At 30.7% G+C, this 14,541-nt stretch overlaps 1 protein-coding gene and 1 long non-coding RNA gene across 2 annotated transcripts; both read right to left on the bottom strand.

Moving 5' to 3' along the window:
* Positions 1 to 2,883: 2,883 nt before the first annotated feature.
* LOC145157223 (protein FAR1-RELATED SEQUENCE 5-like) lies at positions 2,884 to 5,752 on the bottom strand. Its single transcript, XM_079076292.1, has 5 exons — positions 5,677 to 5,752; positions 4,805 to 5,603; positions 4,529 to 4,724; positions 3,572 to 4,207; positions 2,884 to 3,363 (listed from the first exon to the last, which is right to left on the bottom strand). Exons 1-5 carry the CDS (start codon positions 5,750 to 5,752, stop codon positions 2,884 to 2,886), a joined length of 2,187 nt encoding a protein of 728 aa, XP_078932418.1.
* A 7,118-nt stretch (positions 5,753 to 12,870) lies between these two features.
* On the bottom strand, positions 12,871 to 13,576 carry LOC145156237 (uncharacterized). The gene is made up of 3 exons (XR_013736557.1): positions 13,489 to 13,576; positions 13,279 to 13,378; positions 12,871 to 13,118 (listed from the first exon to the last, which is right to left on the bottom strand). It is a non-coding gene; the product is annotated as an uncharacterized LOC145156237 (long non-coding RNA).
* Between the last annotated feature and the right edge of the window lie 965 nt (positions 13,577 to 14,541).

The raw sequence follows: 14,541 nt of genomic DNA, 5'->3' as shown, positions 1-14,541 counted from the left end.
AAGCTCTAAAACATGGAATTGAGAAATTCCCAGACAGCTTGAGCTTGAAGGAGTGGTGTGAAAAAAATGAAAATTTGTTCAAAGAAGTGAATAATGCAGAGAGTGGAGGAATGAAAGACAAAGAAGCTAGTTTTGATGGTCATAGTAACAAAGGAGAGGCAGATGGTGGTAAAGAAGCAGAATTCTCTCCAATTAGAGGATTGGTAGTTCAAGGGGAAAAAAGGATGATGGTGGAGGTTTCAGTACACCTAATATGGATAAGGTAGATAATACAGTTAATCTAACATGTTCACAATTCTTGGAGCATCTTGAAGTGTTGGCAACAACAATTAAAATGACGGATGAGGCTGTGTTGGAAAGTTATAAAAAAGAGAAAAAAAGAGGAAAGAAAATCATGGAAACAGTTGAGGTATGTGAGGAAGATGATGACCATGGAAAAAGGGGAAAAGAGATCAAAAGGTACCTGTATATGGAAAATCACCTTTTGTTGAAAGGATTGTTAGAATGAGTGACAAGGTGAAGAAGGATGAAATGTCGTTATCCAACTCAGTTTTTGCATCAAAAAGAGATTAGGGTAAGTTAAATAATACAATTTAGTGGTTTTCTTTTAAAATGGGGTGTTATAAAAGTGATCATTTTATAATTGTCGAGCAGGGAAGAAATATGGAACATTGGTAGCGGGCATGTGTTGTATCAAGGATTCGCATATCATTTTAAAAGCAACACGTTTATTCATGCGATAATCATTGACTGTTGGTCATCATTACTCAACAGAATGGAGGAACTCAGGGATGTAGGATCAGTTTCTAGAGTATTCTTTGACACAAATTTTTTGGTAAGTATTTAAATTAAAATTAGTTCCAGTCGAATAATATGTGTTTTATTGATTAGTTTATTACTCTGTACAGGCAGAAGAGATACTGGGTGGATCATTGTCACCTGAAAGAACTCAAAAATTATTTGATTCGATGTTGAAACTCCACCTTAAAAGTCTACCAAAACAGGAAAAGCTGAAGGATGTTATATTGGTGACTTAATTAAACCTTGTTTTTTTATCAATTACAACTCTAACATGCAATCCTATCTTATTGGACTACTATGTGTTTTGTAACAGGTTTTCTTCCCAATAGTTGATCAAAGCAAATATTATCTGATATGCTTTGATCTAAGGGTTCCAACATACTACATTATAGACCATGTGACCCGAAATGGTTCTGTTGAGGAAATCTATGGAGTAAAACACGTTCATGTGGTATGTTGAAGCTTTATTATTTGAAAGATTTAAAATACATGAGTTTATGATTGAATTGTAAAATGATTGTATTGTATCGCAGAAAAAGTTGCTTGGGAACTATTTGAAAACAGAGAATTACCAAAAGTCAACAGCTTTCAACAAGATTAAAGCTCGTGTAATGAAAATGACATGGAAAGTAGAGAAAGAAGGATCAGACTGTGGAGTATATCTTATGAGGCATATGGAGTCATATATGGGGGAAAATGAAGGGTGTTGGGATTGCGGTTTTACAGGAAAAAACAGAGTAATTTACTTACATTAAATAATCTACGAATCAAATACATGGCAAAGCTTATGAAATCGGAGTACAACAAACATAAAAGTATGTTGGAGAAAGATGCAGAAGCGTATGAGAGGCTTGATCCATTGAAGATATTGGCTATGATGAACGAAGTGAAGGAAATCAGGGAGAAGCAGAAACGTGGAAGGCTTCGATTTTAAGATTGGCATTTTATGATGTTAGGATGGTTGGTGTTGAAAGACTTTTGGTAGTATGTTTGGTTTAAGTCTATGTTTTTTATTTAGGGAACTTGTTATGTTGTTTTATTTTGGTCTAGTATTGTGTGTTTTGGGGTAACAGTTTATCATGGTAGGATTGTTATATGGTGTAAGACTTTTGGTAACATGGTTTGTTTTCGTCTAAGTATGTTGCTTGGGGAACAATGTTGATGTGTTTTATTATGTTCTAGAATTGTTTGTTTTTTAGAAACAGTTGAATGTGAATGGTGTTTGTTCTAGTGGATTTTTTTTTGGTAATCGTTAGTATATGATTGATGTTGGAATGTGTATATGGATATGAAAGTTATGAAAATATGCAATGTGTTGGAAGATGGTTTGTAATGCACAGGTAAGTTTTGTTTTTAAAGAATGTAATTATGATATGCATTTGTTGTGGTAGTTTGATACAAGTTAGTGTAGACAGTTTTGGTGTATGTAAATTGTTTTAAGTGTATTTACATGATATTCTGATGGAATGTATCTGTTTGAGTACAAGTGGTAGAATGTATGAAGATTATGATTTTCCATGATTGTTTCAATGTCATATGTCATATAGGATACAAAATAGTCATGTGTAAGAATTGTTAGATTTGACTGTACATAATGTTCTGGAAGAATATAAGAGCTTATGTTACAATTGGTAAAGTGTAACAAAATAAGTTGTTGAAAGATGGTTTGTAATGCACATGTATGTTTTGTTTTTCAAGAATATTATGTGTACATTTGTCCTCTCCATTAAAATCGGAAACTGCTACATTTTATGTTTACAAGATATTCTGACAGAATATGTGTGCTGTTTTACAAGTGGTAGAATGTATGAACATTATGATTTTCCATGTTTGTTTCAATTTTGTATTTCAGATAGGATGCACATTAATCGTGGTAGAATATATGAAGATTATGTTGTTACAAGTTAGGATACTCATTAATGGTAGATAAGATTGTTACAAAATATGCAAAAGTGTATAACACTATATGACAATTTTATTAAATACTATGAAATTTGTAAGCAGTAAAATAAATAAAGATGAAACAAAAAAGTTTTACTGTAATATAATATTAAAAGAAAAACTACATATAAAGCATACTACTTAGACACGTTTTTTAAAAGGACAATTTCGTTTACCATGGTTAGCCATATGTTTACATAAAGCACACTTTCGCTTAGGCATCGAACAAACTTTTTCCAACATTTCTTTTTTTGTTTTTAATCTCTTACCACGACTGCCAGTTCCCTTATTACGAATATCTGATGGGTTGTCAATATCGGGAGCATCATTAGTTAATTCTACGCCTATAATATGGTTGTAGAATGATTCTCTTGATGGCATCTTTGGGGCTGGACAATCATCTACAAATTTTTTCTTCAGCTTATTCAACTCTTCAAGGTATGACTTTAACTTCGATGCATCATGGCTTAAAAATGAAACACAACGATCTACGTTTGAAAAAAATTCAATAGCTGTCATGTCAGAGTTAGAGTCTAGTAAAGAATTAGAAAAACGCCTTTTAAGCAATTCTGTTGGAACAACATCCCGACGCCACCGTCTTATAATGTATTCTTCAGGAATCTGTTGAATACTATAGTACTTAAAAACACAAAATATGTGCCTACACAAAATACCGACATTGTTCAAAATGCATGCAGGTAAATTTGTATGAACCATATGTTGTTGAGTGTGTAACCTGGAATATGTATGATAAAATATAAGTTTCAGTAATAAAGTATTGTTGTGTTATTAAAAAAAATAATTATGCATTGTTAAAGTAATAACGTACGATGTATTGGGTATCCTCTGTAAGACGATCGTAATAGTATTCCTCAAGTTTGTCATCAACAACAGGACTTGATGGTTGCCTTGTTGTTATGTTCTTTTGCTTCTCCAAAACAATAATAGTGTCAACACAATTATTAGAAGTAACACTCATTTGGAAACAAGTGTTATCAGAATCTAATATCTCTTTCTGCACCTGATAAAAAATTTTACGAGTGTAAACCTTTGAAGCATGTGGTTCAATTGGACTAGATGTGATGAATCTAGGAAGTGTTGTAGCAATGTTAAAGTCGTTGACAACTTGATTATGCCTTTTCCGTTCCATAACACCCTCAAATGTCATCATAAACATTAAAAGATAAGAACCAGTAAGGGTATTGTTCTGAAACGACCAATTTTGGCCTTCCGACAATGATGTAGTTCTCATAAGACCAGACATCGGTATGTCCTTGAAAAATGCAGGTACCCAACGTCTACGCAACCCATACATCTCTTGCAACCACTTGTTATTTGAAATGTTAAACTCATTTAAACAAGATTTCCATTCCTTTTCAAAATCATGTGGTTCCAGCTTAGAATTCCAAATTATAGAGTGAAAACGCTTTCGAAAGGCTGAGTTTGTGGCTAGTTGCGATGTTATCTGAAAAAAAAATATGTTAGTATAAAATAAATAATTGTGGTGCACAAGTAATGCAGGGTCTGAATGGTGTAAACTATGAATTGTAACAGAATGTCGCTTAAAATTCTAAAAGAATGTATCTTAAATTCTAGCAGAATCCGGTTATGTATTGTAGTTGTGGCATAGATTTTGTTCTGAAATATTTTATTTCTGATTCAACAATATATGCTAACAAGGTAAACGTATTGAGTTTGAGTTGAATATGAAAAAAATATTCACCTTGTTCGGAAGTTTTTTTGTAATATGCCACATACAAAACCTATGTGCTGACATTGGAAATACTTCATTAACAGCTTTGTTTAAAGCTGGATCTTGATCTGTAAGAACAAGCGTAGGTTGTTTTTTGAATGATTTCAAAAATGCTCTAAGCAGCCAGGAGTAAGAACTAGCATCTTCTCTACTCAAAAGTCCAGCACCAAAAGTCACACATTTCTTATGATTATCTATCCCAGTGAAAGGTACGAAAATCATATCATATCTGTTTAAAAATATAAATCTTGGTAAGCGTTATTGGAAGCAAGAAAAATTATGTGAAAACATTGCAAAATTTAAAAATACTTATTCATGCTGAATGTGGCATCCAGAGAAACAACGTCTCCAAAAGCATTGTAGTTGTACTTTGCAGTTTCGTCAGCCCAAAAAATCGAATTCAATTTTTTCTCAACAACTCTAAAATCAAAAGAAAAACTTGGGATATTTTTTTTCCTTTCCAGCATCTTCACTACAAGGAATTTTGCATCCCTGGCACCTATGTAAGAATTGAAATTTCTCGTACTGTTCTTGAAATCAGAAACCAACCCACCTCGAATGTCAGAACCACCTTGAAGTCCGGAATACAATCTATGTGCTCTTGAGGCACCAATATTTTGCTTTGACAAGTTATGAATAAAGATCTCCTGTGAATAATCAAGTTTCCTCTTTGTACGAGACAAAAACATATTGTCCTTACCAAACAACTTATGATTATGTTGTTCGACAAATTCAGCAACATTATATTTATTAGTACCATGTACTAGAATAACAACAATTTTCGCTTTGCATTCGCACCTAAATGAGTCTTTCCTTCTCTGAATCTTATTATGTTGAGGGTCCAAAGTATCTACTTTAGCGGTTGTTGGTTTACCTTCCCGATTGCATAGCAAATGTCGTTGTGTGGTAATGCTAGATTCGGTTGTTCTAAATGGTCCAAGCGTGACATCAAATCCTGCTAATGATGCATAATTGTAATACATTGATAATGCTGCTGTATATGAATCAAAAATTGAATTGATTTTAGGTTTGATGTTGTCTGAAACAACAGGAATCCAATACGATGATCCACCAGGAGAGACATAATCATGTGTAACATGAGATTGTTCTGCATAAAAGAAAAATTAAAAAAGTGGCAAAGAATTAATCTAGTTTATTAAACTTTTTTTTCATATACTAACCTTTCTGAAATTCATGGTTATCATCGTCTATAGTAATCTGCCTCATTATCATTGAACTCAAATTCGTTTTCTGCATCTTTTAATAAGAGTATGTGTAATGGATACGTACATATATATAAAAACGAAAAAAATACTTAAAATACATCACCTGGGTTATGATTACTAGAATCACCGAAATTATATTCGAAATTGTCATATATGTGATCTTGAATGTGTTCTAATGGATCCTCATCTTTGCAAGTGCAAGTTACGCCATAACACAAAAAACAATATAAAATTTCAACATTATTATTATACAAATTAACAAATATTAAAAACTTATAAAGTAAATTCACCTAAATTTAGATTGCTAATCTCAGATATTTGAAAGTCGACATTATGTAGAGAATCATGATCCCGTAACCCGAAATCTTCATACTCCTTAGGATATTCATGTTGATCATGAATATGATCGTCACCAGTTGATACTGTATCATCCATAAGATAAGTAACAGCACGATTGAACACCAGTTGATTGGAGAAAGCAAAATAAATTCAATATTACAAACTTTGAGCCAATTCAGTATATATTAAAAATGGAGAAACCGTGTAATTGATATGTAACTAAAAATGTGTGATATCTGTATTCATTGTTATCAAATATTTGGTTTTTTAAAATTTTTAGAAAGATTGTAAGGATAATAATCAACACAAAATCGTATTATTCATCATGATATTGTAAATATTTGACATTTTCAATTTCCAAATATAATAAATTGCGTAGATATGACTTCAACACATCCTCCGTTTTAAATTAAACTTTTAAAAAATTAATTCTGCAAACTTTAAGAAATTTTTTTTTATTGAATTTACAAATGATTTCTGGTTTGTTATGACATAAACGCGTATACTAAATAATTAATTAATATCACAAGAGTGTTATTCTGTGAGAAAATCACAAACAAGATCTACAATAAATTTATTTTTCACACATTTGTTCTGTATATTCTCGTACAACTTAACATAGACATACTTATACCACGGTATCATGATACAACAATCTTATTCTGTAAAAGTATATGTGATAATAATAACAGTAAATTTATTTTGCTCATGTTTGATCTGTATATTGTAATACAAATTAGCATTCTGGTAGAATTTCATCACAAGAATTCTAACAGAATCTTTGACTAATCAATATGTAAAACGAAATTACAAACACTTATTCTTTAAGAATAATAAGCATTGTGTTTTTGTTTTTTTTATGTATATTGTAATCAATAGTTACATTCTACTACTTTTGATAATAAGAATTGTGTTTTTGTTTGTTCTATACGAATAATAAAAATTATATTTTATATCACACATTCTAACAGAATGTGTACATATAACATTAAGTACAACACAATTTACGAAGAACTGTTATATCCAGAAATATTAGAACAAAAATACATTTACAACAACATCTCTGTAGTCATATGATAAATAAGAAAATGTATGGAATTTTAATCAAACTCAAAATGAGAATTATTAATATTAATTGAATGAAAACATAAACTTACAAGGAGAACCCCCTATACTTCATGAATCCATATCATTATTATACTGAAATAAAACTCCATAAAATCTTATAAGACTAAATTGAAAACATTATTCAGATCCTAAAATATGTTGACGAAGTAAACATCTACTCTCTGCTGACCCTTGCTTGAGGACAATTCCTCCTATCATGACCAACACCAAAACAAATCCCACATCTTCTTATTTTCTTCCGATCTTGATGCACTTGGCATTGATTGACATTCCGATCATTGTTATCAGAAAAGTCCTTCTTATTGTTATCAATATTATCTTTGTTCTGAAAAACACAACAATAAAATTCAAAAAATGAATTTCATCACTGGAATATCGTAAAGAACAAATATGAGATGAATCATATAAATGATTTTTCTTAACTATGAATATAAAAAAATTTATATGCATATGATAAACGATACTTCAACACTATAAAAAAAATTCCATGAACAACATACATCCATTAACGAAAAATCAGAATAAGAAATTTGCTCTGAAGATGATGAACTATGAATCTGCAATGGATTAAAACGTATACGATATATATATATATATATATATATATATATATATATATATATATATATATATATATATATATGTTATATTCGTTGATTAAATGCATATTTAATAGCCTGATATTAGGAATTTGATTGATATCAATCAAAGTTTTATTAACTGGGAAAAAATAAATTATATTGCAAGATTACATTAATACCCTTTAAGAATAATTGGTCCACATTTGTCTATACAATAACACAATACTTAGTTTAAACAAATGAACCTATCTCTCTCTCTCTCTCTCTCTCTCTCTCTATATATATATATATATATATATATATATATATATATAGAAGTAGGTTCATGCGAAAACATAAATATCTTGCGAAAACGCGAAAACAGATTTTATCTTATAAAAATCAAACACATGTACTATAAAAAAATAAATTTATTAGCAATAAATTAAAGATAGTAAGTTTACATTGGATGGTGTTTTGGTAATATAGATTTAAAGACGGTTTTAATAATTATTTTTTTTTCACGTCCTTAATCATTTTTAAATTCATGTTTTCATAATAAAAATGTTAAAAATCATAGTTTGCTAATATGAAACAATTTCTCATCTATCATCGATTATCATCATGTATTTCAAAGTTTGGATGAATTATTTTCCAAAATATAATGTTGAAGTGACACAATATCATAGATTTTTCTTGTTTTCGCGTTTTCGCAAATTCTTTGCATTTTCGCATGAACCCTCCCCTATATATATATATATATATATATATATATATATATATATATATATATATATATATATATATATATATATATATATATATATATATATATATATATATATATCTTATTTTTTTGAACCCTATTCCCCACGTTGCTCATTTTGACCAAAAAAAAACCTAATGTATGTAGTGCCATAAACTAGGTTGTCGATTAAAAATAGATGTTGGTTCATTGAACGAATAATCGAACTTACAATCTTTTAGTATCTTTATATACTAAATGTATTTGTCCTTTCTAATTTTCGTGTTTGTGATGAGTTATGTTTTGTTTTTTCTTAGCAGACTCAACTTTGTATGTGCTTTACTCCAGATATGACAAAGCTACTTCAGTTCCCTTGGTTGTTTTCAAATGTAGTTGAAGTAGATGCAAAGGGGCATCTTGACAAATTATTGAAAGGCCGCATAAATTTTCCATGCAAAGAGTTCCTTAATTTGAAGAATCTTGAAAAGCTTTCTATTACCAATGTTTACGAATCTGTAATAGAGGAGGTGTTTGAAGTAGCAGACCAGACAAATGAAGATGTGGATTTTGAAACACAATATGTTGTGGTATTTGAGAAGCTAAAAGAGGTGACTTTGGGTGGAATAAATAATCTGAAGCTTATGTGGAAGAGCAATCAGTGGATACACTACAAGAAATAAGACCTTTAGGGACGACAACTTTAGCGACGACTACTGGGTTTAGCGGCGACACTAGACAAAGTCGCCGCTAAAGGTCACTGTCGTCACTAAAGCTGTCTTCCACCCAGTAGTCGCCGCTAAAGCTGTAGTCCCTAAAGGTCTTCCACCGGGGATCCTCTTGTGCCACACGCCATTTAATCCTGACCGTAAGCTGCTATAGCGATCCATCGGCTAGGGTTTCATCTGTTGGGAAGCAATAGCGACGACATGTCGCCACTATTGATAGCGATCCGCATGCATTTCATCGTGACCCTTAAATTGTTTTTAGATCGGACGGCTACTAGGCACCAGAGAATGGCGTGTGTTTTTCCCTCCAACTTGCCGCCGCAATTGGTTTGCTGAGGTTGCTCTACAGACTCATCACATAGCTGATTCTGATCGATCCAGACACCATTGATTGTATCGCAATATTTGAGAAGGTGTTGGGTATACGAAGGGGGAATGTGAGAGGCATTGGGCCTAAAGCTTCTCCGGCTGCGGGAACAAGTGCTCTATCCCAATAGCAGTCACAGTCACAAGCACCGCAACCAACACAGGTACTTGTTAAATTCTTAAAGAATTTGGTAGCTTTGTTATATTGTTAAGAACTTGATGTATTTGTAGTAATTTTTGGTAGCTCGGTAGTTTGTTAAATTGTTAAAGACTTAATTGATTTGATCGTTTAATAGTTTGTTAAATTGTTAACGACTTAATTCATTTGGTGCTTTGATGGTTTGATAGTTTGTTGAATGGTTAATGACTTAATGTGATTGTGACTTAATTGTAGGATGTTGATGTGAATGCTTTTCTTCAAAACCCGACATTTGTGACGGTCATTGGAGACATTATCTGCTCCTTTAAAAACCAAGTCAACAACAACGAGGAAAACAATGATGGGGAAGACGAAGACGAAGACACATAGTATTTCTTGTTTTATGTTATGGATGATGTTATTTTGGATTTATTAGATAGTTTATGGATTATATATTAGATGTTTATTTGGGATTTATTAGATATGTAATATGGTATGTTTGATGTCTATGTAATGTGGTATGTATTTTTATCAAATCTGCATTTTATAATATATATATATATATATATATATATATATATATATATATATATATATATATATATATATATACTAGGTTATAACCCGTGGGAACCACGGTTAAAGAATTAAACAAATTTGCATAGTTAAAATCGTAATTATTTATCAATTGTTTTCAAAAAATTATTAAGTAAGAGGGGTATGTGATTTTCATGTAATTTTATGTGAAATATTTGAAATCATTTTTCAAGATACATGGGATATTATTTATATGTGAATTAATGAAAAAATGATGTCATATAATGAAATATTAAATATAAAATTGATCATAAAATAAAACAACCACAATCAATGAAGCAAATGAAAATTGGTATAGGACAAATTACAAAATTAGGTTATTATAATAATGAAAGTAAAAAAAGGGTTATAAATGTACATAGAACAAAAGTTGAAGGTGTTACATACCTAAAAAACAGTAAATAGGATGGCGTGTGAGAAATTTGTGTGAGAAATGAATTGAGCGGAGAGATGTTTTTGAAGTGAATCGCCTTAGAACATCACAGATCGCTTATGAAGACAAACAACGATAATGAAATAATAACAAATTACAGATCGAGTGGAGAGATATTTTTGGAAGACGACGAATGTGGTATAAATGGGTGACCAAGTCGAAGGTGCCTTTGAGCCGGAGAGCACGAACAACAGAGTCAAGAAGACGGATTGTGAATTATGCGTCGATGATGTTATTTTTGGGTAATGTTAGCCTTGATTTTAGACATTGAAACGTTTTGTACTTTTAATTTTTGGTTTAGCCGATATATATTTTTTCATAGAAAACTATAATGTTGTGTTTATCATAATCTATTGTGAGGATCTGTGTTTGATATTTTTGCATAATTTTCTCGATTTTTGTTTAGGTGTTGGCTTTTCAAAAAAAATCATCTTTTGTGATAGAGAACACATTCTTCTATTGACAGGTAAACACAAATTGAAAATTTTAAGAATCATTAAGGAAGAAAATGATGGTAACAATGTATTTAGTCAAGATATCAGTGATTCAAGTGAAAATTTAGTGTATTATATTCATGTGGAAACATTTGTGAGGTAATTTAAATCTTTGATATTTTGTAGGATAATTTTTCTATTGTCCAAATTCTAATAGTTTGTAATGTTACCTTTTGTGTAGATGTTTCCACATGTACACACTAAAGGTACCAACACACTAAAGGTAATTGCTGTATAACTTCTTTAATTGTTATGTTTTATTTTTAATAGCATGGTGTTTATTATCGTACTTCCTGGTTGTTGGGGATATTACCAACTTGGTTAATATAGAGTGTAACATTTAGAATTATAAAAAAAAAATGAAATTGTTAATAACGTATAACACTATACTTTAAAAATAAACTATGTAAACTTAAAAATGAAAATAGGAAGACCTAATATGAAAAACTGAAACTGCATTGATATGTAGTGTAAAATGTAAACATATGCATTGGAAAGCAACTCTTAACACAGACAAAGTATATTACGTAAATTTATATAATGGTCATTGTGAACAAATTATTAAAAATGAATGGTCCATAAATAGTTAACTTAAGAAATGGTCAATGTATAAAGAATAATAATAATAATAATAATAATAATAATAATAATAATAATAATAATATTAATATTAATAAGACCCTGGATATTAATAATAAAAAAATCAGGAATGCATTATTAAAAAGTAGAAAGCTCTAATATGACAAATTCATACAACCCAAAATCAATATTATTGCCCAAACGAAGTCTTCACCTCCTAATCACAAACCAACAATTTCAAATAAAAATCCCAAATAATGTTGTGATTACAACTTGCCCCTTTAGACTACTCACATCCTAAAATATAGCAACCATAACTCTTCGGCTCAGCCACAAATTCATGCATTCAACATTGTTTAATCTGTCCTAATCCTTATTATTAATCAATCTCTCCTAACAATCCATGTGATACGAAATCAAAGTATTTCTTATACTACAGTATCTGCACGTAATACTAATGTAAAAGGACATACTACAATACCTAATTATATATCTTTTATCATAATAATACCATATGATCGTATTAGGACAATATATGACCAAATAGGTAAAAATGTCCAAGTATAAATTGCCTCATCCAACCTAGATAAAACCATCAAAAAAACAATTGCAATATTTAATAAAAAGCAAATAAACAATGAAATCCTAAAAAAATCCAACTAAAAGTACAAAAGTAGGCGGTGGCGATTAAATTAAGCATAACAGAAGTTCATATGTGGGCATATTTGGAATTTCAAACAAAGCAAAGTAAAGGAAAGGATTCAGAGGTTACCTATTTCGATTTCTAACTCCAATTAGAGTGGGATAGCTGTATTAGTGAAAAAAAAAGGGTCAAATGGTTTTCTTCCATTTGATTATTGAAATAGTAGCACATAAATAATTTTCATATCTATAATCATGCCAACAGTAATTTAAATTTTAAACAGCCTTTCTTGTACTACAGAATTATGCACAGTGAACTATTTCATAAAAAAAAGAAGATGAAATAGAAGTTTTATTAATGCTCTGAATTGAGTAGTTGTAGTTAGTTCCTAAAAAGCCACACAAAAATTAGATAATGATTCAAACTAACTCAACAAAAACAAAACAAAGAATTTTCATGAAAACAGTAAGAAAACACATATCTTTTCACACTAACCCGCAAGGGGCTAAACTCGAAGCAGGGAAACGAACAAATAGAATCAAGCCTTTCATTCAAGCATTTTGGCAAACACTTGGCGGGCAATCATATGCAAGGATCAGATTGCTTCTCCAACAGTGAGGTTGCACAACAACTCCGCAAAGTTAAATCTCTATCATTGTTTTTCAAAATCGTTAATTTCAAACCATCAATCAAATACATGGACCAAAATCAAAAGAAGGTGAAAAACATGGACCAAAATCAAAAGAAGGTGAAAAACCACGAAATAACTCTATCTTCAATACAATCAACATAAAACAATATGAACTCACCTTCTTTGAAAACCAATAAATATTTGATTTTAAAGGATTGGTGTGTCCACAAATGCCCAACTGTACGAATTTGAAAATTTTCGCCTCTACAGAAGAAACCCTAGAAGGATCATTGCATTTTTTTTTTATCATCATATTGAAGAAGAAGCCGCATATATATCATGATTTTATGGTTAGAGAAATTGAGAAAAAGTTTTGGAAACGAATTACCTTCTATATTATGTTAATAATCAACTCAGCAATCTCCCTCATCAATTGCTGATTTCTCGTTTGTATAGGTAGAAAGTCTATTCTTATCAGGATGTGTGAACGTAAATTTAAATTATAATTGCTAATTTTCAAGGATGATTTACTAATATGATCAATTGAGCGGGAAAAAAAATTAAGAAAGCCCTTAGAAAATGCCACGTGTCGAAGAAAGGGTTTAGAAAAAGGACATTAGAGAGGTTTTTATTAGGAAGAGGGATATATATATATATATATATATATATATATATATATATATATATATATATATTTTTTAGAAAAAACTTAATTTTTATGATATTAGTTTATATATATATATATATATATATATATATATATAAACTAATATCATAAAAATTAAGTTTTTTCTAAAAAAAAAAAAAACATTAACAGCGACACCTTTAGAGACGACGTGGACTAATTGCGACGACACATAACTCTAGGAATCTTTGCCGGAAAAATTCCGGCCGGTGGCCGAAATACCAATAGAGACGACGTTAATAGGGACGGCATATGAGTATTAGGGACGACGCGTATTAGAGACGACGGTATTTGCGACGACAAACGAGTATTAGCTACGAGGTAATTGCGACGACCCTTTAGAGACGACATGTCGTCGCTAAAGGTATTAGCGATGACCAACGGCATCTATTGCGACGACTTTTGTCGCCTCTAAAGGTCTTATTTCTTGTTGTAATTAGGGGTGTTCATAACCGGATATCCGAAAATTCGGATATCCGAAATTTCGGATAGTTGATTTTTGGTATCCGATTCCGTATCCGAAATATCGGATATCCGAAGTTTCGGATACGGATTCGGATACCAAAACGGATATCCGAAAATTTGAAATTTTGTTCAAATTTGAAAGCTTTTATATTAGAAACACATATTTTTAAATTAGAAAGGCATATGAAGTAATATATGTATTTACTTAAGGGTATTATGAATATGTTTTAGTTACTAACATTCAAATTATAAGACATATGTGATTAAAATAACAAATAATGTATAAACTAA

This window comes from Lactuca virosa, chromosome 2 (genome assembly GCF_052849685.1).
Source record: "Lactuca virosa cultivar CGN04683 chromosome 2, Lactuca_virosa_CGN04683_v6, whole genome shotgun sequence".
Taxonomy (NCBI): domain Eukaryota; kingdom Viridiplantae; phylum Streptophyta; class Magnoliopsida; order Asterales; family Asteraceae; genus Lactuca; species Lactuca virosa.
Note: the sequence above shows the minus strand (reverse complement) of the source record. Positions and strands in the feature narration are given on the sequence as shown.

What these genes read in the sequence shown, in the direction of transcription:
- LOC145157223 (XM_079076292.1), bottom strand. Translation starts at nt 5,752, where the DNA reads ATGCAGAAAACGAATTTGAGTTCAATGATAATGAGGCAGATTACTATA. An exon ending in TAACCATGAATTTCAGAAAG is followed by an intron (nt 5,604 to 5,676) that starts GTTAGTATATGA and finishes TCTTTTATGCAG; the next exon opens with AACAATCTCATGTTACACAT. An exon ending in TAAACAAAGCTGTTAATGAA is followed by an intron (nt 4,208 to 4,528) that starts GTATTTCCAATG and finishes TTTTTTTTTCAG; the next exon opens with ATAACATCGCAACTAGCCAC.